Here is a 24,564-nt window from a genome sequence, read left to right on the forward strand (position 1 = left end):
ACTATCCTCCACTGGAGGTCACTCCCAAGAAAGGAAGGGAAGGAGGGGGGGTTTCAACATAAATATCACAACGTTTCAGTTTCTTTTCTCCCCATAATCTAAGGAGCCTAGACGGGAGTAGGGCCCATCAAAGTGTTGGTGCTGAAATGGTTCCAGTTTATGGCACAAAATCCACTGTCTGAGATGAAACACAGACTATTGGTAGCTGCTACTTATGGTTAGCTTAGCACTGAAATAGTTTGTTTTAAAGAAAAGCACATCAACAGGAAGCCCCTGCAACAGTGCTAGTGATCCTTTCCCCATCCTTAGAATCAAAGATCTCCTACAAAGACTTTCCCTCCACCCTTCATTCTAGCCTCTCTGCTCTCTGTCACAACTTATAAAAAGCTCAGCAAGCATAACATGGAGGAAGTGAAATGGTGTGGCCTGTCACTTTCCCTGTGACACTAATAACACACTTTCCTAACAGTGATCATACCCAGGGGTGCACTGATGAAAAGACACAGACAAAAATAGAGTCAGTGAAAGGAAAGATGAGGGATCCATGTCCCTAACTGACTGGCCTGTCACTGAAACAGGATGAGCCCATATGTGTGTGAGAGGAAGGGGCTGTGTGTGTCTACATATATCCGCAAACTTGCAGCAGCCTCACCTTGTCACTGTCAGTGGCTAATGGAGCTGCCAGGGGGACAGCACTTTATTATCTCAGTGGCCCTGTCAATAGCCACGCCATCACTCACGCTGTGTGGGGCTTCCAGTGTGTGCAGGTTATTGTTTACAATCACTGTCAGGCATTGCCGCTTGTCCAAATAACATATTCCATTATTGCCCTTTAAATAATGGTATAAGCCGGGGTAACAATTAAAAATCAGCAGGGTCTGAATAAAGAAAATCACCAACTAGTAGTAAAGGTTCAGAGACATTTTTAATTATAATCCGTTACTTTAAACAGCATTTAACACTGAAATAAAATTAAGGTGTTTATTTATCCATGTAATACAATTTTTTCTTCATCCATGTAATACAATTAAGTTTTAAATAAAAAGATATAAAATAACGTTTTTCCATTTTAAAATTTAAAGTGTTTTTTAAGTACAGAACAACAATTGTTCAGTTTGATATATAGACAATTTCCTGACTCACTTTTTTTTTTATAAAACACCTGAACTGACCGCTTTGTTTTTTCTTTCTTTTCTTATGGCTTAAGGAGAGAAGTGGGATTTACGTTGACCTGCAAGGCTTTAAACCTGGCTTTGATTGGTGACAAAGCCATTCTAAAGCCTGGATCGATATTTTTGATCATGGTCATGGTGGAGAATCCTGCTTCACAGCAGCAGGTTGAGTCAAACATCCTCTAAATGTGCAGGATTATCTTTGAACACACCTTTTTCACATTTCTTTCACCAGTTCACTGCAGTTCTTCCAGCAGTCCACACTTTCTCTGCTCTTTTTCTCATCTTCTTCTCCTTCTTTCTCATCGGCCGGCTTGCCAAAGGTTTGACACTGTCGTCGGACAACATTTAGTAATTTATAAATTTTTTAAATCTGGTTGGGTCTGGATTAGCCAGCAGGTGGGTCCGGATCCGGACCCCGGTTCACTAATCCGTGACCTCTGGTATAAACCTTTCATTTGAACTAGTCTTTTTAGTCAATAAAATTACTCCATAACTGATTTTTTTCTTTCTTAGTCTTCAAAGCAAACAATAAACACAGAATTAACATTAGCTAGTAGCTTTGCCATTTCCAAATCTTGTCTGCTGAAGTGCAGCCCAGATTTAAACCTTTCCTTTTTAAAAGTTTAAAAGTGTCAAACCAATAAACCATTTCACCTTTTGTCAGCACAGGCCGGTGCTGCTTTCAAGAGAAGTCCAGATTTTTAGCTTCTGTCCGACAGATCACCATTCCCGATCTGCTAAGCGTTGAATTATCCGATTCCAACCGCCTGTTAATTTCTCTGTGCAAACACCCCCCTTACTTCCCCTCATGTCCACTCAAAAAGAGATGAAACATTGCGTTCATTTCGCCCTCCCTCACCTCCGCCGACGAGTTAATGAAATCAAGCGGAATGCCTCCCAAGAGAGGGCCACCATATGCAGCACTACCATAGCCAGGATCACGGGACAGCGCTGCCTAATAATCATGAGCAGGCCAGGGGGTGCACTGTGTGGTTCCACCGCAGCCCACCATGAATAAGACCAGCGGTGAAGATGGAGTGTCCATGAGGGCCATGGGATTCAGGCATCAGCCCAAGGAAGCATTGATTTAATTGCCTTTGGTTTATTTGTGGAGTCCTAATTATTGACTGGAGGTAGAATTTAATGGGCCGGGTCTTTATGAAGACAGGGAAATGACTGGCTTCTGCTGCTGGCCAGTAATGAACAGGACAAGCATGTCTGCACACACACACACACACATTCCCTCCAGATAATTTTTCACACTCATTTTGCACGCACACGCCTATCTCAAGCCTCATGACAGCATAACAACATTTAAAAAGTCATTGAGTCTGTTGATTCCTTTATGAGAGGACAGTGGTTTGTTTTAGTGGTGCAGGGTGGCGCTGAGGGCCTGCTAATATTTACCCCGCAATCACACCCTGGGGAGACTTACAGGCATCACTTCTTATCAGCCTCCCAGCTATAACAAGCAGGTGAACCTTACATTAGGAGAGCGGTGGAGACAGCTCGCTCCAATCTGAAGGCTCTTGTTATAAAACATCAAAGGCATTTATCGATGGTCTGAAAGGCTGAAATGATGGCAGTAATTTCCAGCCTTTATCAGACCCTAACAGGACTCTGCTGTTGCTCTCTTCCTGGTGGTTAAACCGTAAACGGTGGAATGCTCCTCGCCGCGTTGGGATTTTACATTCACCGTCTCAGCACATCGCCGCCTGTTTCTCCGCACACTTCCTACGTGCTGGGAAACTTTTCTCCTATTGTTGTTGGTGCTTTGAGGCCCATATTGTGCTGCGAGGCTCATTATGTCGCCGTAATGACAGGGAACAGCTCCGAGTGCTCAACTCCTCTCTGAAGGAAAGTGACTAATTAAGCCTCATTTAATGATTGAGCTAATTAAATCAGCCACTCCTTTTATCTCTGTGAGTACATTTGTATGTGTGTGAAGGGGACTCGAGTCGAGCCTTTGTACTGTAAATATGTCACTGGATCAGAGGCGGCGACGTGGTACAGGGCTTCCCCAGAGAGGAGCAGATAGCGTCTGACTTGCTATCAGTATTACTGGGAGGTTTCTGGCTTTTTTTCAGCTTCAGAATGAACATAAATGAACCAACTGGGTGCAGGCAAAGCTACTTTTACCTTTGTAAGCAGGTCTTATAGCTGCTCAGTCCATCTAATTACAGGTCATTTACATATCATCGTGTGAAAAGGACCTGTTGGATTCAATATTTGGTGGGTTACAGTACTTTTAAATTTTTACAGCTCTTCTGTTCATGTAAATAAGATAAATTTGTAGGACAGATTTAAGATCAGCATTTGTGTTCATCTCTACATCTATGGCAGCCCTTCCATCCCAGTTTCTACTTAATAAGAAACTGATGATCAAGATTACCGTAGTTTTACTATTGTCATTCTAGGGGCGACAGTGGAGTCAGATGACAGGTTTCAGGTATTACAGAGACAAACCCCCCCCCCCATTAACGACTGACCCTCAGAATCATAGACAGGTTCAGATATTACAGTCTAACGATGGAACCAAACGACCCATTCATCGGTTACCATTTGAATGTTTCGAAGCGATACAAGGCTTTGTCTATATAAGACTCAAACTCACTGCGGATCCAGACATTTGAATTGAGAAAGCTTCCTGGAGAGGTGGCGAAACGTCTTCAAATCTTGGAAACCAAGTCCAGTGGGTATTTTTTGAATTTTTACGGAATGACTATGACCTGGATGACTGAGAACCTACATCAACATACGTCAGATGAAGGAGTTTGCCCTGAAATCAAAGGACTGATGGCTCAATTCCCGGCTCAGACTTTCAGTGCCGTTGTGTCCTTGGGCAAAACAACTCTGATGGTGGTCAGAGAGACTATTGGCGCCAGTGTACGGCAGCCTTGCTTCTTTCAGTGAGCCCCAGGGCAGCTGTGGCTACATTGTAGTTTACCACCATTAGTGTATGAGTGAATGACTGAATGTAGTTTAAAAAATCCAACTCGGTTAGATTTGATTAGTTTTCAGAATGGATTGCTAGTATGTATTAGTTATGCTGATGAAGATTCTCAGTCATCCAGGTCATAGTCATTCCATAAAAGTTTAAAAAACAATCCACTGGACTTGGTTTCCAAGATTTGAAGACATTTCGCTTCCCCTCCAGGAAGCTTTCTCAATTCAAATGTCTAGATCCGCAGTGAGTTAGAGTCTGCATGTTTCAATTTGCATGTTTCCAAACAATACAAGGCCTTGTCTATATAAGACTCAAACTCACTGCGATTCCAGACATTTGAATTGAGAAAGCTTCCTGTAGGGGAAGCGAAACGTCTTCAAATCTTGGAAAGCAAGTCCAGTGGATTGTTTTTTAAACTTTTACGGAATATGTATTAGTTACTTATTATATTATTTTTTATTATTAAATTCATAGGTGTCAAGTAACAAAATACAAATACTTTGTTACTGTACTTAAGTACACTTTTTAGGTATCTATACTTTACTCCATTACTTATTTTGCTTCCTACTTCTACTCATTACATTTTCACACAAGTATCTGTACTTTCTATTCCTTACATTTTTAAAACAAATATAACTTGTTACTCTTGGCTTCGGTTTAATGTTTATAAATATTTATTTCACGTCATGTGCACCATACAATGCAGATCATTGGCTCCATCTACATCTAGTGAAAACTAGTGTAATTGGATGAGTCATATAACGCAAACACTCATTGGTTAGCTAAAGGAAATCATCAGAAGCAAGCAGGTGTTCTTCAAACTGCAAACGTGAATTGTCTATGCCATGCTACAATGTCGGATTCAGAAAAAGTTGTTGAAATGTCTGAAAGGTCGAACACAGGCGAGAGCGTATCGGGAGTGTTTTCAAACTGCAGTATCTATACTTCTACCTAAGTAACAAATGTGTGTACTTTTGACACCACTTTTTGACACTATATATTATTTTAACAATATTGAGTTTTAGTAAAGTTTTCACTTGTTCTTGTGCTATTTTTCATTTTTTCATACTTTGGTCAGTTTTTAGGAACATTATTCATACAGGTCAGAGTGTTTTGTTTATTAAATAATTCATACATGTAATAAAACTCAAAACAAGATACCATTTTAATTTTAAAAAACGGTTCAGCTACTCCTGACATTTTACAAAGTCTTCAAGGCTTACCATAGAACTAATAAAAACCAAAGGGTATTTATTTAATGCTATTTAGTTGTATAAATGCAGGGTACATTTTTTGACCGTTAGAATTAATTATTTATGGAACCATTATTTGTCCTGCACTTGCTGCTATTGCACTTCTGGTTAGACCTAAACTGTATTTTGTTGCCTTGTACCTGTACATGTGTAATGACAATAAAGTTGAATCTAATCTAATCTTAAGTTCAATTAAGAAAAAGTTTTTTCCCTTATAATTTTAATTGTTTTTGGTATTTTTAGGTAACAATACACACCCTGGTGATCACTTGAACGCAGCAGCAACATGGAAGACGGAGCTCAAAGCATGTTAAAAAGTATAAAATGCTCTGATTTAAAATCAGACTCATTAAGTTGTTCAAAATGCCTCAAAAATTCTTCACATGTTCTATCACAGTATTAAATAGTTTTAATTGTTTTTTGTGTGTAAGCCAGATTAGGTTGTTCTTGGTTACTTACTAAAAGCATCAACATTATTTATCTTTTCCGCACACAAGTGAGAGCTCACCGTCTTGCATCGGCCACCCATGCTGAGATATTGCAAAGCTCTTAGCTGCTGAAACCTTCCTAAAGGTTGCATCTCTTTTGTATGGATATCACCTCTCTATAATTTCCTCTCCGTCGTGGCTGAATCACCTCCTTTTCTCACCTAATGAGCAGGAACCTGAAACAAAGACCTGGTGCTTTTCTCTGTTTAATCTTGGCTTTATATAGGTCAGATCCCTAACAAATACCTTGTTGTACATTGAAATGATGTTTCCAAACAACGTATCAAGAAAATTAGAGATTTTTAATTACAGTATTTGTGGCCCCAGGTGTCCAATTCCCTTTCATATCAGTCCCTGGTGGCCTAAAGGGGAGAAGGAGAGAGGGATCTCCTGTGCTGCTGGGGAAGGTAATTATGAAGGAGAGCAGGAGAACAGGCTTGTCGGCGCTTTCGTGATTTTCTTACCTGAGCCCCTTTGCTAATGTGACATATTCATTATTGGAGATAATCAAATGCAAGGCTTTTTAGCGTGATGCCTTTGTGCTTTTTTTAATCTACTTATCATGCTGTTATTGTTGTTATTCCCAAGTTTAATAAATTTGATTTTCAAACAAAAGTGAGAGGACTAAAGATCAAAGAGCTGCTTTTTCCTCCTCTGTGATAAAACTACTGTAAACTTCCTTTCCTTGACTAGTGGCCTAGATTGGAGACCACTCGCTACGTTGACAATCTTTCTTTGCACTTATATCCTTTAGCACCTCAAACACAGACTTTTTTAAATGTATAATTACTAAAAATCTTCACCTGACAGAGTTAAAGGTCCCTTCTAGGCTTAAAACCCACAAACGCTGGGTTGTAACTAAGGACAGAATTTACAGATTATATACAGCTGTAACCTCTCATGTCTCCTCTACATCCCCTAATTTTTATCCCCGCCTCAGTTAGATCCATCTGCCAGACACAATCGCTTCAACCACTTACAAACAGGGCAGTTGGAAATAATTGTGCTCATCTGTTCAGAGGGAAAGCACAAAAGAGTTTGGATGATCGATCCTTTATGTAAAAGAAAGGAGGGAAAAGACGCTCTTGAATGTAACGCCACCATCACGCAAAGGTCACTAGAGTGCTGCTACTTTGAGCTGCTCCTTGCCTACAGGTGTGCCCCAGGCTATAAGATGGTGGTGTCATTTAATTGGCTCATAAAAACACCTCTTTGCTTGCAGCTCCTGTTCTATTCCTCACAGACACACACACACACAGCCTTGTTTTCATGACATATGGTGACATTTCATTCACTTGCATTCATTTTATATGGCCTAACCCAGACCCTTACTCTAACCCTAATGCTACATTCAGATTGCATTGATTGAACTGGTTTACATGCAAAGTGAATGGTCGATGCGCATCAAGACGCATCAAAAGCTTCTGCATCTTGACGCATCTGAGCATCCGAAGGAGTGACTCATGAGCTTCTGAGCATCTCACGCATGTGACGTGCTTCACAAGCAGCTGCTGCTGGAGTTAGAAAAATTGGACTTTTGCTGCGAAATATGATCGCTCTTATACGGAAGAGGATTAGGGCCACTGGAAAAAAAAAAAAAAAGTAAACTGATTTTTAAATTTTATTTCAGTTTAACATGGGAAAAAAGTCAGAATTCTGAGATTAAAGTCAGAATTCTGACTTTTTTCTCAGAATTCTGACTTTTTTCTCAGAATTCTGAGATTAAAGTCAGAATTCTGACTTTTTTCTCAGAATTCTGACTTTAATCTCAGAATTCTGACTTTTTCTCAGAATTCTGAGATTAAAGTCAGAATTCTGACTTTTTTCTCAGAATTCTGACTTTAATCTGAGAATTCTGACTTTAATCTCAGAATTCTGACTTTTTTCTCAGAATTCTGACTTTTTTTATTGTCAGAATTTAGTCAGAATTCTACGACGGAGTATTAGGGCCACACATGAAGAGAAAAAATATTTTTGCCATGACGAGATTAAACTCGACATGTCGACTTTAAACTCGCCCTGTCGACTTTAAACTCGCCATTTCGAGAATAAAGTTGAAATGACTGACATGTTCTCAAATTCAGAACTGCGAGCCTGGGTAAGCATAGGGAAAGACGTTACGTTATTATTGGTAGGCCACCGCTTCCTGTGATGATTATACAGTTGCAGCACGTCAAAGACTACCTTCACTCATAAAAAGCAGACTGCAGCTGTGGAGCGCGGTTGCTCTTTTCTCCAAACTTTGGAATGTCGAGATTGAAGTCGCCACGATATATCAACTTTATTCTCGAAATGGCGAGTTTAAAGTCAACAGGGCGAGTTTAAAGTCGACACGTAGAGATTAAACTCAACATGACATTTCAACTTTATTCTCGAAATGTTGAGTTTAATGTCGACATGTCGACTTTAAAGTTGACATGTCGAGTTTAATCTCGTCATGGCAAAAATATTTTTTCTCTTCATGTGTGGCCCTAATACTCCGTCGTAGAATTCTGACTTTAATCTCAGAATTCTGAGAAAAAAGTCAGAATTCTGAGATTAAAGTCAGAATTCTGAGAAAAAAAGTCAGAATGCTGAGAAAAAAGTCAGAATGCTGAGAAAAAAGTCAGAATTCTGACTTCAATCTCAGAATTCTGAGAAAAAAGTCAGAATTCTGACTTTAATCTCAGAATTCTGAGAAAAAAGTCAGAATTCTGAGATTAAAGTCAGAATTCTGAGAAAAAAGTCAAAATTCTGAGAAAAAAGTCAGAATTCTGAGATTAAAGTCAGAATTCTGAGAAAAAAAGTCAGAATTCTGACTTTAATCTCAGAATTCTGACTTTTTTCTCAGAATTCTGACTTTTTTTTATTGTCAGAATTTAGTCAGAATTCTGAGATTAAAGTCAGAATTCTGAGAAAAAAGTCAGAATTCTGAGATTAAAGTCAGAATTCTGAGAAAAAAAGTCAGAATGCTGAGAAAAAAGTCAGAATGCTGAGAAAAAAAGTCAGAATTCTGACTTCAATCTCAGAATTCTGAGAAAAAAGTCAGAATTCTGACTTTAATCTCAGAGTTCTGAGAAAAAAGTCAGAATTCTGAGATTAAAGTCAGAATTCTGAGAAAAAAGTCAAAATTCTGAGAAAAAAGTCAGAATTCTGAGATTAAAGTCAGAATTCTGAGAAAAAAGTCAGAATTCTGACTTTAATCTCAGAATTCTGAGAAAAAAGTCAGAATCCTGACTTTAATCTCAGAATTCTGAGAAAAAAGTCAGAATTCTGAGAAAAAAGTCAGAATCCTGAGATTAAAGTCAGAATTCTGAGAAAAAAAAATCAAAATTCTGGAAAAAGTCAGAATTTTGAGTTTTTAAATCAGAATTTGAATTTTTCTCAAATTCTGAGAAAAAAGTCAGAATTTTTGACTTTTTCTAGAATCTGAGAAAAAAAAATCAAATTCTGACTTTAAACTGAATTCTGAGAAAAAATCAGAATTCTGAAAAAAAAAAGAATTTTGATTTAATCTCAGGGTTTGAGAAAAAAGTAGAATTCGAGATTAAAGTCAAAATTCGAGAAAAAAGTCAAAATTTGAAAAAAAGTCAAAATTCGAAATTAAAGTCAGAATTCTGAGAAAAAAGTCAGAATTTTACTTTAATCTCAGAATTCTGAGAAAAAAAGTCAAATCCCGACTTTAATCTCAAATTTTGAGAAAAAAAGTAGAATTCTGAGAAAAAAATCAGAATCCCCAGATTAAAGTCGAATTCTGAAAAAAAAGTCAAAATTTTGAGAAAAATCAGAAAACTGAGAAATTTAAAATCGAATTCTGACTTTTTTTCAAATTTTGAAAAAAAAAAGTCAGAATTTGACTTTTTTCTCAGAAATTTTGAGAAAAAAGTCAGAATTTTGACTTTAATTCAGAATTTGAGAAAAAAAATCAGAAATTTGGAAAAAAAGTAGAATCCCGAGATTAAAGTCAGAAAATTTTTGAGATTAAAATCAGAATTCTGAGAAAAAGTCAGAATTTGATTTAATCTCAGAAATTCTGACTTAATTCAGAATTTGACTTTTTTTCAGAATTCTGACTTTTTTTTATTGTCAATTTAGTCAGAATTTGAGATTAAAACAAAATTCTGAGAAAAAAGCAAATTCAGATTTTAAAATCGAATTCTGAGGAAAAAAAGTCGAATGCTGAGAAAAAAGTCAGAAAACTGAGAAAAAAGTCGAATTCTGACTTTAATTCGAATTCTGAGAAAAAAAGTCAGAAATTTTGACTTTAATTCGAATTCTGAGAAAAAAGTCGAATTCTGAGATTTTTAAAATCAGAATTCTGAGAAAAAAGTCAAAATTCTTAGTAAAAAGTCAGAATTCTGAGATTAAAGTCAGAATTCTGAGAAAAAAGTCAGAATTCTGACTTTAATCTCAGAATTCTGACTTCAATCTCAGAATTCTGAGAAAAAAGTCAGAATTCTGACTTTAATCTCAGAATTCTGAGAAAAAAGTCAGAATTCTGACTTTAATCTCAGAATTCTGAGAAAAAAGTCAGAATTCTGAGAAAAAAGTCAGAATCCTGAGATTAAAGTCAGAATCCTGAGAAAAAAGTCAAAATTCTGGGAAAAAAGTCAGAATCCTGAGATTAAAGTCAGAATTCTGAGATTAAAGTCAGAATTCTGAGATTAAAGTCAGAATTCTGAGAAAAAAGTCAGAATTCTGACTTTAATCTCAGAATTCTGACTTTTTTCTCAGAATTCTGACTTTTTTTTATTGTCAGAATTTAGTCAGAATTCTGAGATTAAAGTCAGAATTCTGAGAAAAAAGTCAGAATGCTGAGAAAAAAGTCAGAATGCTGAGAAAAAAGTCAGAATTCTGACTTCAATCTCAGAATTCTGACTTTTTTCTCAGAATTCTGACTTTTTTTTATTGTCAGAATTTAGTCAGAATTCTGAGATTAAAGTCAGAATTCTGAGAAAAAAGTCAGAATTCTGAGATTAAAGTCAGAATTCTGAGAAAAAAAAGTCAGAATGCTGAGAAAAAAGTCAGAATGCTGAGAAAAAAGTCAGAATTCTGACTTCAATCTCAGAATTCTGAGAAAAAAGTCAGAATTCTGACTTTAATCTCAGAGTTCTGAGAAAAAAGTCAGAATTCTGAGATTAAAGTCAGAATTCTGAGAAAAAAGTCAAAATTCTGAGAAAAAAGTCAGAATTCTGAGATTAAAGTCAGAATTCTGAGAAAAAAGTCAGAATTCTGACTTTAATCTCAGAATTCTGAGAAAAAAGTCAGAATCCTGACTTTAATCTCAGAATTCTGAGAAAAAAAGTCAGAATTCTGAGAAAAAAAGTCAGAATCCTGAGATTAAAGTCAGAATTCTGAGAAAAAATCAAAAATTCTGAGAAAAAGTCAGAATTTAGATTTTAAAGTCGAATTGACTTTTTTCTCAGAATTTGAGAAAAAAAATCAAATTTGACTTTAATCTCAAATTTTTGAGAAAAAAAAGTCAGAATTTTTGAGAAAAAAGTCAGAATCTAGATTAAAGTCAGAAATTTTGAGATTAAAAGTCAAATTCTGAGAAAAAAATCAGAATTTTGATTTAATCCAGAATTCTGATTTAATCTCAGAATTTGACTTTTTTTCTCAGAATTTGACTTTTTTTTATTGTCAGAATTTGCGGTTTGAGATTAAAGTCGAATTTGAGAAAAAAGTCAAATTCGAATTAAATCGAATTCTGAGAAAAAAAAGTAGAATGCTGAGAAAAAAAGTAGAATGTGAAAAAAAGTAGAATTCTGACTTCAATCTCAGAATTCTGGGGAAAAAAGTCAGAATTCTGACTTTAATTCAGATTTGGAAAAAAAAGTCAGAATTCTGAGATTAAAAGTCAAATTCTGAGAAAAAAGTCAAAATTTGAGTAAAAAGTCAGAATTCTGAATTAAAGTCAAAATTTGGAAAAAAAGTCGAATTTGACTTTAATCTCAGAATTCTGACTTTAAACTCAAATTCTAGAAAAAGTCAGAATTCGATTTAATCTCAGAATTGAGAAAAAAAATCAAATTTTTACTTTAATCTCGAATTCTGAGAAAAAAGTCAGAATTCTAGAAAAAATCGAATCTGAGATTAAATTTAAAACCCAGAAAAAGTCAAAATTTTGGGAAAAAAAGTAGAATCCGAGATTAAAATCAAAATTTTTGAGATTAAAGTCAGAATTTGAGTTAAAAACAGAATCTGAGAAAAAAGTCGAATTTGATTTAAATTTAAATTCTGACTTTTTTCCAAATTCTGATTTTTTTTTATTGTCAGAATTTAGTCAAATTCTGAGATTAAAGTCAGAATTCTGAGAAAAAAATCGAAATTTGAGATTAAAATCAGAATTCTGAGAAAAAAAGTCGGGGTGCTAGAAAAAAAGTCGAATGTGAGAAAAAATTTGAATTCTGACTTCAATCTCAGAAATTTTTGAGAAAAAAGTCAGAATTCTGACTTTTTAAACTCGAATTCTGAGAAAAAAGAGAAAATTTTGAGATTAAAATCAAATTCTGAGAAAAAGTCAAAATTTGGAAAAAAGTAAAATTCTGAGAAAAAATCAGAAATTTTGAGATTTTAAAAAAAAATTTTTTGAGAAAAAAAAAAATCAGAATTCTGCTTTTTAAACTCGAATTCTGAGAAAAAAAACAGAATTCGACTTTAATCTCGTTTGGGGAAAAAAGTCAGAATTTGGGAGAAAAAATCAGAAAGTGAGAAAAAAAAATCAGAAAATTCCCACTTTAATCTAAAAATTCGAGGAAAAAAAATCAGAATTTTGAGTTAAAGTCAGAATTTTGGGAAAAAAATCAAAATTCGAGAAAAAATAAATTCTGAGAAATTTTAAAATCGAATTTGAGAAAAAAGTCAGAATTTTGACTTTAAATTTAGAATTTGGAAAAAGTCAGAAATTTGATTTTTTCCCCTACATACTGAAATAAAAATTTTAAAAAAATCAGTTTTAAATTTTTTTTTTTTTCCGTGGCCCCAAAACCCCTTCCGTACTTTTTATTCGGGTGGTGCAAAACCTTTAACATCTCCTTCCAGCCGCCACGAACAGTAGCGGAAAACCCCCAAGAGCCGATCGGGCCAGAGGCTGCTTTTTTAGGGGATTTCCAGTGACGCAGCCGGTGTACGGGGGTTTCTTTCTGGTCTAACAGCGAAATAATATTTGAAAGGCAGGATCGTAATCTTGATGAACTGGCTGCACAGAGGATGTTTTGAGGTGGATTTTCTTACCTAAAACATCTTAAAACTACTTTTTACCTGCTTATAACAGCAAATATAGCAAACCTGCCCTCTGCCATTGAACACAGAAGCAGCGGAAGCATCAGATGCATTTACCAGACGTGCTTCACGACCTCAATGTGTACAATCATCAAAATTGGAGCAGCAGGGGCTTTTTTCCTGCCAAATTGTGAACATATAACGATTGCAAACATGCACCAACCCTAATCTAACCCTAACTCAAAGGACAGAACTTTACTATATGGGGACTTGTTCAATGTCCCCATATCTACCTGTAAGTCCCCACATGTAGGATATTTCGCAAAATACTTCCTCCACATTGTAGGTAAAACAAGACCCCCCACACACACTTGCAGAGATAATTGTGATTTATTTCATTAAGGACTCTATAGGTTAAATCTAAATATAACTTACAGTAGACAACTTTAACGGTACATAAGTAAAAGAGTTGCTGTGCTGCCTTGTTCTGGGAGATTTCTCTTCAAGCGTGGGTCTTCTGTTTGAGGTTTGCAGGCCCTAAACATTTATTTAGCTACAACTTAGGACTCTGCCCTGAGATCTTTGATACCCACTGGAAGCACTGATCGTGATCCACTGATTGTCAGGAGTTGGATTCTCCAACCTACAATTAGTATATTTTAACTAGAACACCCCTGGAAGTCAGATGTCTGAGTGGGAAGGTTGGAAAACCTGGTCTATACCTGACTTCTGCATTCATAATGGCTGCTACAGAAACAGGCACAGTCTAAGCGGAAACCAAAGAGTTTTCTGAGGCAGTTGTTGGTTTCCCTGAGTCCACCTTAAGCTGCTGAAAAGCTGCTCTTTGCTTTGCCAGAGCACAGACTGAAAAGCAAACACCCAGTTTGAGTCTGGATGTCCAACAGCCCCTCAGCTGTCCTTCTTCACCACATGTGGAGATGCATCTGACTTTGACTCTGTGACCTCCATCCCTTTATCGATGAAAGATGACCTTAAACTGTCTGCCGATGTTTGTTAGCCTGCTGCTACTGGTCATCCCCACCTAGATCCTCGTGGTGTAGATGTGGTCTCTATTACTCCCATCGTTCAGGCAAGCGCTATCTGGAAGGATCTCTGCTGGTCTTTTTGAACCTCTTGAACTAAGTTTATTTTCTGAATACTCTCACTTTGCAGCATTAATTCATGAGGAGCCATCCTCCCAAGGTTCTGTAGGATCTTTGACACCCACCAGTCCTTTGCCTCCGTTCTGCCTCTCAGGGTCCAGAACTTCAGGTGAAACCCTCTGTTCATTCTTACCTTGACATGAGCAGCTTCTCCCTCCTACTTTGGGCTGGCTAACACGGCAACGAGGTATCTGATGATTGTCAAGACAGACACGTTGATAGCTTAGATTCTGTTTCCACTCTTCAGCTGGCCCTTCAGGACCTCCCCTACTCTTTTCAGGTGCTTTGTCAAAGCTCACTCTTCTGTGGACTTTTTATGGTTTCCATCCGCCTGAGGCTTCCCATGGTATTCATAGCTGTCGTCAACATCAGCAATCTTGCCTCATGTATAAATATATGTAGCACACACACACGTATAGTAGGTGTTTGTGGCTTTGTGTGTCAGTTCACTGAAAAGATGCTCATGAAATCATACCTAGAGAGAGAAGAAGGTCACCTCTGCAGGGCCTGTTGAATAGTAATGGATGTGAGTTAACATGGCTTAGTGCTACAGTAGCTGTTGCAGCATTGCCAAAGGGGACAGGGTCTCTTGCAAAACAGTGGTTGTGCTGAATACTGTAGGTTCTAGTGTTAGTTCTGCCAAAGGGGACAAGGGCCCAGCTAAATCAACTGTAGCATAACATTAGTGCCAGCTCTTAACACTGCCTTAAGCAGCCCAAGGGACTCTGTAGAGCAGCTGCATCAGAGCTTACCTCCAACCACCCTGCAGGGGATCAGTCCCCAGCCAACGAGGCAGTTAGATGAAAGCGGCCGGTAGTCATTCCTGTCCCTTTTGGGGTCAGGAGGTTGAGCTGCTCTGCTACAGTCTGCTCATGTAGGTGGTTTTAAACAAGATGAGAATAAATGATGAAATCAAATGAAAATGGAATACCTGGAAACCAAAATAAAAGAGAAGACTAACTCTGGTAAGGTTCAAAATTCAGAAGGCTCTTATGAACAAGAACAAGCAGCAGAAACAATATGTACAGGGCATCCTTACCCTGGCGGAGAAAACACGCCTAAGTAGTCAAAAGAGACTTTAACTTTCACCTCTGCTGTCCACACCTCCATGAGGGACGGAAAACTGCCTAAAAAATATCAGTCCAGGTATTATATAAGGAGGACATTTATTTTACATCTGTTTGTTTGGTTTAAAATCACATGTAAGGTTTATCTAGATCATGTTTACCTGTTTGTGTTGTTTACAAATATTCCCTTCCTGGGACTTTTAATGATCCCATCTCCCTCTTCCCCGTCCCACCGAGCTTTGTGCTGTGGCTCTGTCTCTATTTTAGTGGGTTTGTTTGCATAGTTAGTGGCTCTAAGTGCAATTAGTTGATTAGGGAATGTGTTCTTGTGTGCAGCAGACAGACAGTGGATCCTCCCTGGAGGAGGACAGGGAAGGGAGATGTCTCAGCAGTTACTTTGGGTGTAGTGGTTCTCTCAGGAGAAGTGCTGTGTTTTTGTTACATCCTAACTCCCTGCTGCACATACTGTAGGCGCATTAACACACTCTCTCACACATACTTCCTGGCACAGAAGGCCTCTTGTTTCCTGAAAGCAAAGGTGTCAAGACGCAGGAGGACTGTCGGTCTATGAGGCTCTGAGCATGTGCTAATGTTTACAAAATTAAAGTAATGAGCCAGTAGTAACAGATAGGAATGTTCCAATACAATTTTTCCAAATATGACACCTATTTTGCATCATTAAGTATTTGCTGACACCCATATTGAAACAATATGAATCTTACATACTTTTGTTACTCATTTTTTCAGCGGTAGAAAAGGCTTAATTTAGTGATTTTGCTCAAACAGAACAATAATAAACAACTATATATATAAGAACAATTTACCCATTTATTAACCAGTGGGTTACAGAAACTCTAAAAAGAACAGAATAGAAGTGAACTGTCTCTATCAGCTTGCTTATATCGAAGGATTTTAGTCAAAGTTTGATATGTTCCAGTGTTTTGTTTCTTTATCAAAGCAGTTTCCAAAACCATCACCAGAGTGGGACATCCCTACTAATAAATATTAGAAATAGATAATAAAACACGACTAATAGATATAAGATGCAGCATAGAGCTGGGTATCAATTCAAATTTCAAGAATCTATTCAACTTCTCAAGATTTATCATCCGTTCCTGCCGATCTGGTCCAATCTAATCTCAAAGCTTAATAACCTCAGGTGTTACCTGAATTCCATGACTGTGTAGTTGCAACATTTTAATACTAGTACTATATTAACATTCAGCAGTAAATTTATGAAGTAATGTTAATCACTGGTGGCTGTGAGAACAGTGGAAAGTCCATTTTAAAAGAAATCATATGTGGTAAAGAATTAATACAGGAATGATTCACAATTGAAAATTTCTTTTTTTTTGCACAGCTGCAATGTACCATGAAATTCAAATCAAAACTTTTATTTTTTTACAATACCAATGAGCTATGTAAACTGTTTCACTTCATGAATTCGACTGATTTGCCATTCAGCCTAAAAACAAACGGATTCATCATAAGTCTGCAAACTCTAAAACTAATGTTTTGTGGGAACACCATTTATTTCTGTTTTAGCCTGGACTCTTAATGGGTGCACAGCTGACACTAGTTATATAAATCAATTAATTGATTCATCTAATTAAACATCATTCATCTAATTCTTTACGTTTGCATAGTTTTCAGAGAGGTTAAAAATAATTAAAAATAATTGAATGGTACAAAGGTATCCATCTGGATTTAGTTTTATTTATTTATATACACACACATTATATATATATATATATATATATATATATATATATATATATATATATATATATATAATATATATATATATATATATATATATATATATATATATATATATATATATATATATATATATATATATATATATATAATATATATATATAATATATATATATAATATATATATATATATATATATATATATATATATATATATATATATATATATATATATATATATATATATATATATATATATAATATATATATATAATATATATATATAATATATATATATAATATATATATATATACTGGTTGAAAACTGGTCAGTAACGTCACCAAGAGGTTGACAGCAACGCTGAAGCTGTACCAGTTTTTATGAAAAGCTGTAATTTGGGTTTAGGGTTTGCATTTAGAAAACACATTCAGGCCTTACTAACAAACCCCTAAACCTTAATTGAGATTATTTTATGGTCTGATGACAATAGATTTAGATTTCAAGGCCACAGTTTGCAAAACTGAATTAAGCACAAAGAACGTGAGCTTCACTGAAGAAACTGGAAACAGTGAAACGTGGTGAGAAATGGCATGAGGGGGGTTTTAAAGTTGGATTATATTATGACTAGTTTAAAAGGTCCTTTTTTGTTTTCAAAAATAATAGATAAAAGATCAAATGGAGCGTGTTTCAGGATACGCTAAACATCAACAGACTATGAGAGCAGCATATTAAACTCTACAGCTAAATCTATCAGATTTTTTTTTTATCATCTGGAGAAGACAAGAAGACAACTTTTAACAGATAAAGTAATCAATTGTTGATTACCAAAAAAAGAAGAAATCAAAATAAGATCAAACTATTAGCGCAATCCTTTGATTATTTCTCACTCTTTACAGAACAAGTATGCAGTTATCAGGTCAGAATAGAAACCTTTAGCACATAGGTTGGTTTTTTGGAGTTTAGAAATATCACAGATGTCAGTATGTTGCATGAATTGTTTGTGAGCTCCCTGATGTACGTCGATGATCCACCAGAGGATTGTTGAACCTGGTGATTTAACAGGTGTTTGTAGATTTATTAGATCCTCTTTAAGTCCTACTGAATCAAATTCATTTGGGCAGGTAGTTGACGGAGGACGTGTCTGCCAGATACAACCTGGATTAAAAAAACAATCCCTTTTTATTTTCAGAGAGAACTTTCCACAACCTGTTGTTAAGGACATGCCTAAAAATATGAACAAGCTGCCAAAATCATGATTTTTTAAAGCAAGCAGCTTAGAACTGAAGGGAGGTTGTGATATTTTATTTTCCCAGATGCCTTGTGACAGGAAAACGTCCTAGAAAGTGATGTATTCACCTTGTTTAAGAAGGTAGACTATCCTTAAAGGGGTGAGTCAGCTTTGATCAAGTGATTTAATGACCGTAAAATCCTTGTGTCCGGTTGGAAAAATAGAATAAAAATCAAACCTCCTCAGAGAATAGCAGCTCCTCCCTCAGTTACATGTTTTTATTCCTATCTTGCAGACACACAACACCTTCATGTTTAACTCCTGTAATCATGAATGATTCAGTGGGCATCAGTTGTCCTCCCTTCTTCCCAATATTGACACCGTCCAGTGATTCACACAACAAACAATCCTGTAAATGTTCCCAGTGATCCCAGTTCTGCCTTCAGGCGCTTATCTTTAAAAGCGATAGACTTCCAGGGAACATACGTGTCTTCATTGCAATGAGAAAATGGAAACAGCCGCCTTTTTTCTACAGTTAAAGGATTGATTTGATCATTTCTGCCTTAGGGGGGTGCCTTGGATATTCTACTGTATGTTTATTTAAGCAGCCTCTTTCCAGTTTGCTTCCTTTCTTCTCACTCTCTTTGTAGGGGATCATCTAACAGGCGGGGTTAACCCCCTATGGACAGGTGAAGCTTATTAGCATCATACCAGTTTTGATTCATGTATAATACAAATATTGGTTTAAACATTTTCCTCTGGTATCGAGGATACCAAAAAAAATTGCTTTTATATCATTTTGTTGTTGTGACTAAACATGATTTATGTAAGAGCAAGGAGGCGCTGTTAGACCAGATTTAAATCTGATCTGGCTTGTTTTTTAAACACTTTTTGTTTACTTTTTTGTAAGGGAATTTTAAAACAAGGTAATTTTACAGAAATTTTAAACACTCATAAAGAAAACACAATGATTGTTCAAAAACACATGTAAATCCATTTCTACTGCACCACTGTTCAATATCTACATTTCCTTATGGCAGAGGAAGGCCTAGCAGCTCCAGGGACTGTGTAGCGAGTCGACTTTTCACAAATTGGGTCAATTTGAAACACTAAGATGATACAAAAAGGTCATGCTTGTTTAAAAACATGTAATTTCACCTACTGCATATGTCTTGTGTGAGCAAAAAAGAATTAATTAAATAGTGAGATTAAAATTTTGGTGATTCTCTACATGCCTATCAGCGCTAATTGTCATCATACCTAAATTTAGGCCGATAATAGGTTCAATATTCTAATTGATAACATCTGTTTAATCTAACACTACTAACACAAGCACACAGATTATAAAACGGTATATCTGGGGATAGATTCAGACATTAGAAGTTAAAATGGCTGCATATTAAACTTTATTTGTGCCACAGAGAGGTTCCCTCATTTAGGATTTCACAGACATCTTTGGCATGATTGTAAAGCAGAAGTTGTACAAATGAAAACTGCTGTGGATTCAGACACATCCTTTGGATCAGTCTGTGTTCCTTTGTTTTTTTTTTTTTTTATCCCAGAAAGACCAAAGGATTCTGATAACCTGCCAGGATTCAGAAATTCCTATTTTTTTTAAGGTTTTCTGAAATGATGTGTTTTCCTCATTTTCCTCTCACTAAACACCCATTCCCTTTTTTCTATCCTTCACCTCCCCTACAGATCCTCTCTGCCGGCCAGCTAATGGAGGCTCTGCGTGTGAAGATGAAGGAGAGGAAAGTGCTGACAGAAGAGCTGGCCATGCTCGCAGCACCAGTCAGCGAAAAAAGCTGACTCCCCGGGCTGAGGCTGGGAAAACTGTCATCCTCTTTGCTTCCCCCCTCCCTTCCTTCTTCGTTTACCGCCTGGTTCCTGCTCAGCGGGAGTCGGCCAGAGCCAAACGGAGCCGCGGCGGCAGAACCAATATTTGTGAGGAAAAATGCTGTCGACTAACTTTGGGCCACTGGTTCCAACCAGCACCCGACTTCAGTAAGCGAGCCCTCAACATCTGTGTTAGCGCTCACTGGGCTTCGGCTGTCGGATGAAGGCCCCTCGGTGCTAAACTAATTTATGGCGCAGTCCTGAAGTCAGGGGAAAACGGAGGGTAATGCAGCAGACGCTCAGGCTGATCTTTAAGTTACACCTTTATAAACCTCCTGTTTCCTTCCTATTCCTTTAATTTGACTCCTGAAGGCTTTTAGCCAAAAGGACACAGAGATAAACACAGATGGAGAAAAATGGAATTGCATTTTAAACCTGTGAAAAGCTTTAAAATAGTTTATTTTAATGTCAACATCATTATTCTACCCTGATTATTAAATAAAGAATCCAAACTTCTGTGGGTAATTCAAGTGTTTTTATGAGCAGGATGCTTCCTGTCTTTTAGAAGCTGCAGCAGGCAGAGAAAGATCTTTGACTATTGGGGATCCTCTGTCCTTTACTGGTCCTTCCTCCCCTTATTTCACCTCCTTATGTTCTGCAGTATTTAGCTGTGGGGACTGAGGAGACCATGAAAGAAGGTTGATTTGTGTCTAATAAGGAATTGCTGTGCTGAGCTCCACTCATGGTTTTGATCTTCTTCCTTCTGAGGTAACAAGTGACGACCCATTTCCTGGCTCAGGCCTCCATTTTTGTATAGTTTGGGTATTTTCAGATAGTTTTTGACTGCATGTATTTTCACATTCCCAGATTAATTGGAAGGAAAACAGGCTCAGAGCACCACAACTCCTCCACTATACCTTAGAATGGACTTCTCATTCGTTTCATTCCCAACAGCCCATCTGACCAAGGATCATATATCCAGTCTAAACTCCAGTTAAGATGTGTTAACTTTCACTTTTAGTTCTCTAGCTGAATATTTCTGATAGTCAGAGTGGTGCTCACATTTCTGATGGTTGTTATGGAGACTCTGACCTTAAGATTTCTCTTTCTGCTGTAGCTCTCTAACCGGGAGCTTTAAAGATTATTTTGCCTTCCTAACTATCTCCCTTACTGTAGGTCGGTGTCACTGAATAAATGTACTCAGAATATATATATTTTTTTCTTATTTAAGATGGTTACATTGAAATAAGCTTATTTAGCGTTTTTTTTTTTTTTTTTGTCTTTTTACACATCTAAACACTGAGAGACTATTTCTCCTCCTGGTTGTCACCAGTTATCAAACGCATTGTTTAAACAGCTTTTAGATCATTTTATTATATTAAATACTAATAATATGTGAATAAAAATCCCTTTCTGTCCATGTTTTGCCACCAGCTGCAGCATGTTTTCAGTCAGTCGGTGCACGGTGGCGGCTCAGGGTGCTCCGCGGGCCTGCCTCATGATTGACAGCTGCCTGTTGGCATGGGTCCGGTCTGTAATAAGTAACCCCTGCTGTTGACGTCATTAGTAACAGACTGGATGAGTTCACACATATAGAGCAGGTCTTTGTTTAAGGGGAAGCTGCTCTGAATCCCTTTTATCTGCTCCTACTTTCCCTACCTCTCTTATTATTCCTTTTGAATATTAAATCACGCTCCTGCTTGGTTGTCCTTGTTGCTATCCTCAACAAGAGGCCAAACACTCCCTACTTCACACCTTCCTGTCCTGTTTTTCTTCCCTTCCACTTTCTAATTTCTTTTTTTTCTTTTTGTGATTAAAATCCTGTGTTAAGGAATTAGAAAGAAATAATTCCTCTTTTTTTTTTTTTTATTCCCACCCCCCCTTCTCTACCCAAATAAATGCTAATGATGCCGTTTTCCTTTATCTTTTTATAATAAAGGATTAGGCCAGGACTGTCTCCAGCTGCAACTCGGGGACCAATTTAGCCGGGATTCAGGAGAGACAAACCCTGGCGGTTAATTACCATTCATTAACATAGTTTGCATCTTTCCTTCTTCTCCAATACCCAGGAGCCAGCTATTGTCAATATTTGTCCCATAAAAAAGATTCTGCAGCCTGTTTTTCCACTAGCTGTCCTCCAGCGTAAAGCGTCTAATGACAAACAATAATAAGTTGGAGGAATCCGGCGGCACTGTGGGAAAAGACGAGCAGAACATCAGTGGCACGTAAATGATCCCCTCCTCCCGCTGCGTTGCGCGCTCTCTCTGACACTCGCTTCCTTTTGGTGTATAATGCAAAGTCAACAGATTTGCTCTGCGAGCTGCGCCATCCGGCCTTGGCTGACATTCCCGCTATTTCTGTGACACGTTTAGATGCGTGGCCCCGTGGCGGCGTCTCCCCTGGGTTTAATTAACCTGGCCTCGCCTCTGACGCTCCCACAGTGAGGACTTTAAAAACGATCTTGAAAACACCCTCAGACCCACCTACAGCACACACACAGCAGGCCACATACATGATTCATCTTTTTTCAGTGTAAGAATGGCATGTCATCTTCGTCTCTGTTTTTCTTCTCTTCGTCTTCCTCCTTTCTTTTCTTGTATAGCTCTCATTAAGGCAGATTTCCTGTGGGAACTACTTTGATCAGCAGCTCCAAATGCAAAGCCCAAACACCCACCCACCCACTTTAATTCATTCCCATACAATCAGCTCCACGTCACTTTCCTCCATCGTCTTCATCCCTTCCCTTATTTTTGTTTTATTTTTATCATCAGGTTTCCTCTTAGCTTTATTATCTTTAGAATACATAAACAAAGGATCATTGTATCTTCTTTATCAGTGATTATACAGTGTTAGCCGGAGATGGACAGTAGTGGGGCTTTTGATCTAAAGAACAGCTGATATGGACTGAAAAAAGATGGAGACCCCAGATAAATGTGGATGAAATGTGACTTATACTCTATAGTGAGGAGCCCAGAGTAGAGCCCCTGCTTTTCCACATTGAAAGGATTCAGCTGTGATGGTTTCCTGCATCTGGTCAGGATTGTTCTCCAGGAAACAGGCGGAGACTCAGAACTCTCTAGAAAGGCCTCTTCCTGTAGGGCTGCTCTCCTGCATCTTCTACACGTGTCTCTGCTTCATCACCTCTGAGTCAAGTTACCAGGTTAGTAGCAGGACCCTGGAGAACATGCTGAGGAGGTGAATCAGCCATATGATTCTTCTGTGTGGAAGCAGGGAGGCATCTAAAAGGTGCAGAACACTGGAACTCGAGGGCTGGCGTTGAGGAAGCCTGATCTAGAGCATCTGTTTTCGACTGGTTGGGCTTGGACACCCTCGGTCATCCCCTTTGACCTACTGTAAATGGAGGAGTTTTATCGTTCTTTGCCATTTTTTCTTTGCCATCAAGTTTTCATTTCAAGGTAATGATTAATGTAATACAGAAATAATCAATACTGTATGACATTAATGCAGATTCGAGATGATTTGAGGTAAATAAAGATAAAAGAGGCTGAACTGATTTTGTTTAACCGACTATTACCTTTCATTCAAAATACAGAAAACAATGTGCAATTACTGAAGTTGAAATAAAATTTTTAGAAATATCTGGAGGTAATTTAACCCTAAAAACACCCATCGAGTTGACAGTCCCTCCTTCATATTACTTTGATTAAGAAACGTTTACAAAACAAGGGAATATTTTCTTACCTGATGAACTTTAGACTAGACTTAGACAAACTTTATAGTAATTTTGTATACAAGTGTAAAGTGAGTGTATATAAAACAAAATTTCATTTTGTACAGCTCTCTTGACATTTCCATTTCTTAAAGTGCAGCAGTGATTAAATGTAAACATTGTGGAAGAAACAACAAAAGCTTTATGCTCCCAGACAGACACCTGAACGGATGGTATGCATTGGGTCTTCCTTCTTTAGCTTTAGGCTGTTCCTTCATTTGCTCCAAGATTATTATTCTGGGCGTAAAGCTTGTTTCCAATACAGAAATTTTGATGGCTGTGGACAAACGCATCAGCTCACTACATCCTTTGTCTGAGAGGCCAACTAGTGGTTGCACCTCTATTTGACATGATTTCATTAATGTGGTACATATATGGATGCTTGGTTTCAGACAGTAAGTCATTTTTTAATGGTCAAAACATAAAAGGCAAATGGCAACAATATCAAACATGAAGAATATGAAGTGTGAAGCAATATAGTTGAAGGGTTGATGTTAGAGTATCCATTTAAGATAAAAGTTGCAGGGAAGCCACTTTTCCAACCATTGCATTTCCGAATTCTCCCGAGTCGTGCACGACTTTTCACGAGTGAATAAAGTGAATGTGATTGGTCGTTTATTAATCGTTGTGGCGGAAGGTTTGTAAGCAAGTTTGGTTGTGGCCGGTTTCTCGGAAGCATCTTGCTAACCAGTTAGCAACTTAGTGCTGGTAGGTTCCTAATGGGAAATTCTATTGGGACCAAGTAGCACTA

At 37.3% G+C, this 24,564-nt stretch overlaps 1 protein-coding gene across 1 annotated transcript in view; it reads left to right on the plus strand.

Annotated features, from left to right (window-relative positions):
* cntln (centlein, centrosomal protein) overlaps positions 1 to 20,600 on the plus strand; it is a 161,975-nt gene extending 141,375 nt beyond the window's left edge. Inside the window, exon 26 of the mRNA XM_038278586.1 lies at positions 19,946 to 20,600. Coding sequence (XP_038134514.1) covers positions 19,946 to 20,056 — 111 coding nt within the window. The 3' untranslated portion in view covers positions 20,057 to 20,600. The remainder of the gene's footprint in view (positions 1 to 19,945) is intronic.
* The last annotated feature ends 3,964 nt before the right edge of the window (positions 20,601 to 24,564 follow it).

This window comes from Cyprinodon tularosa, unplaced genomic scaffold, assembly GCF_016077235.1.
Source record: "Cyprinodon tularosa strain WSP-4 unplaced genomic scaffold, ASM1607723v1 ctg142, whole genome shotgun sequence".
NCBI classification, from domain to species: domain Eukaryota; kingdom Metazoa; phylum Chordata; class Actinopteri; order Cyprinodontiformes; family Cyprinodontidae; genus Cyprinodon; species Cyprinodon tularosa.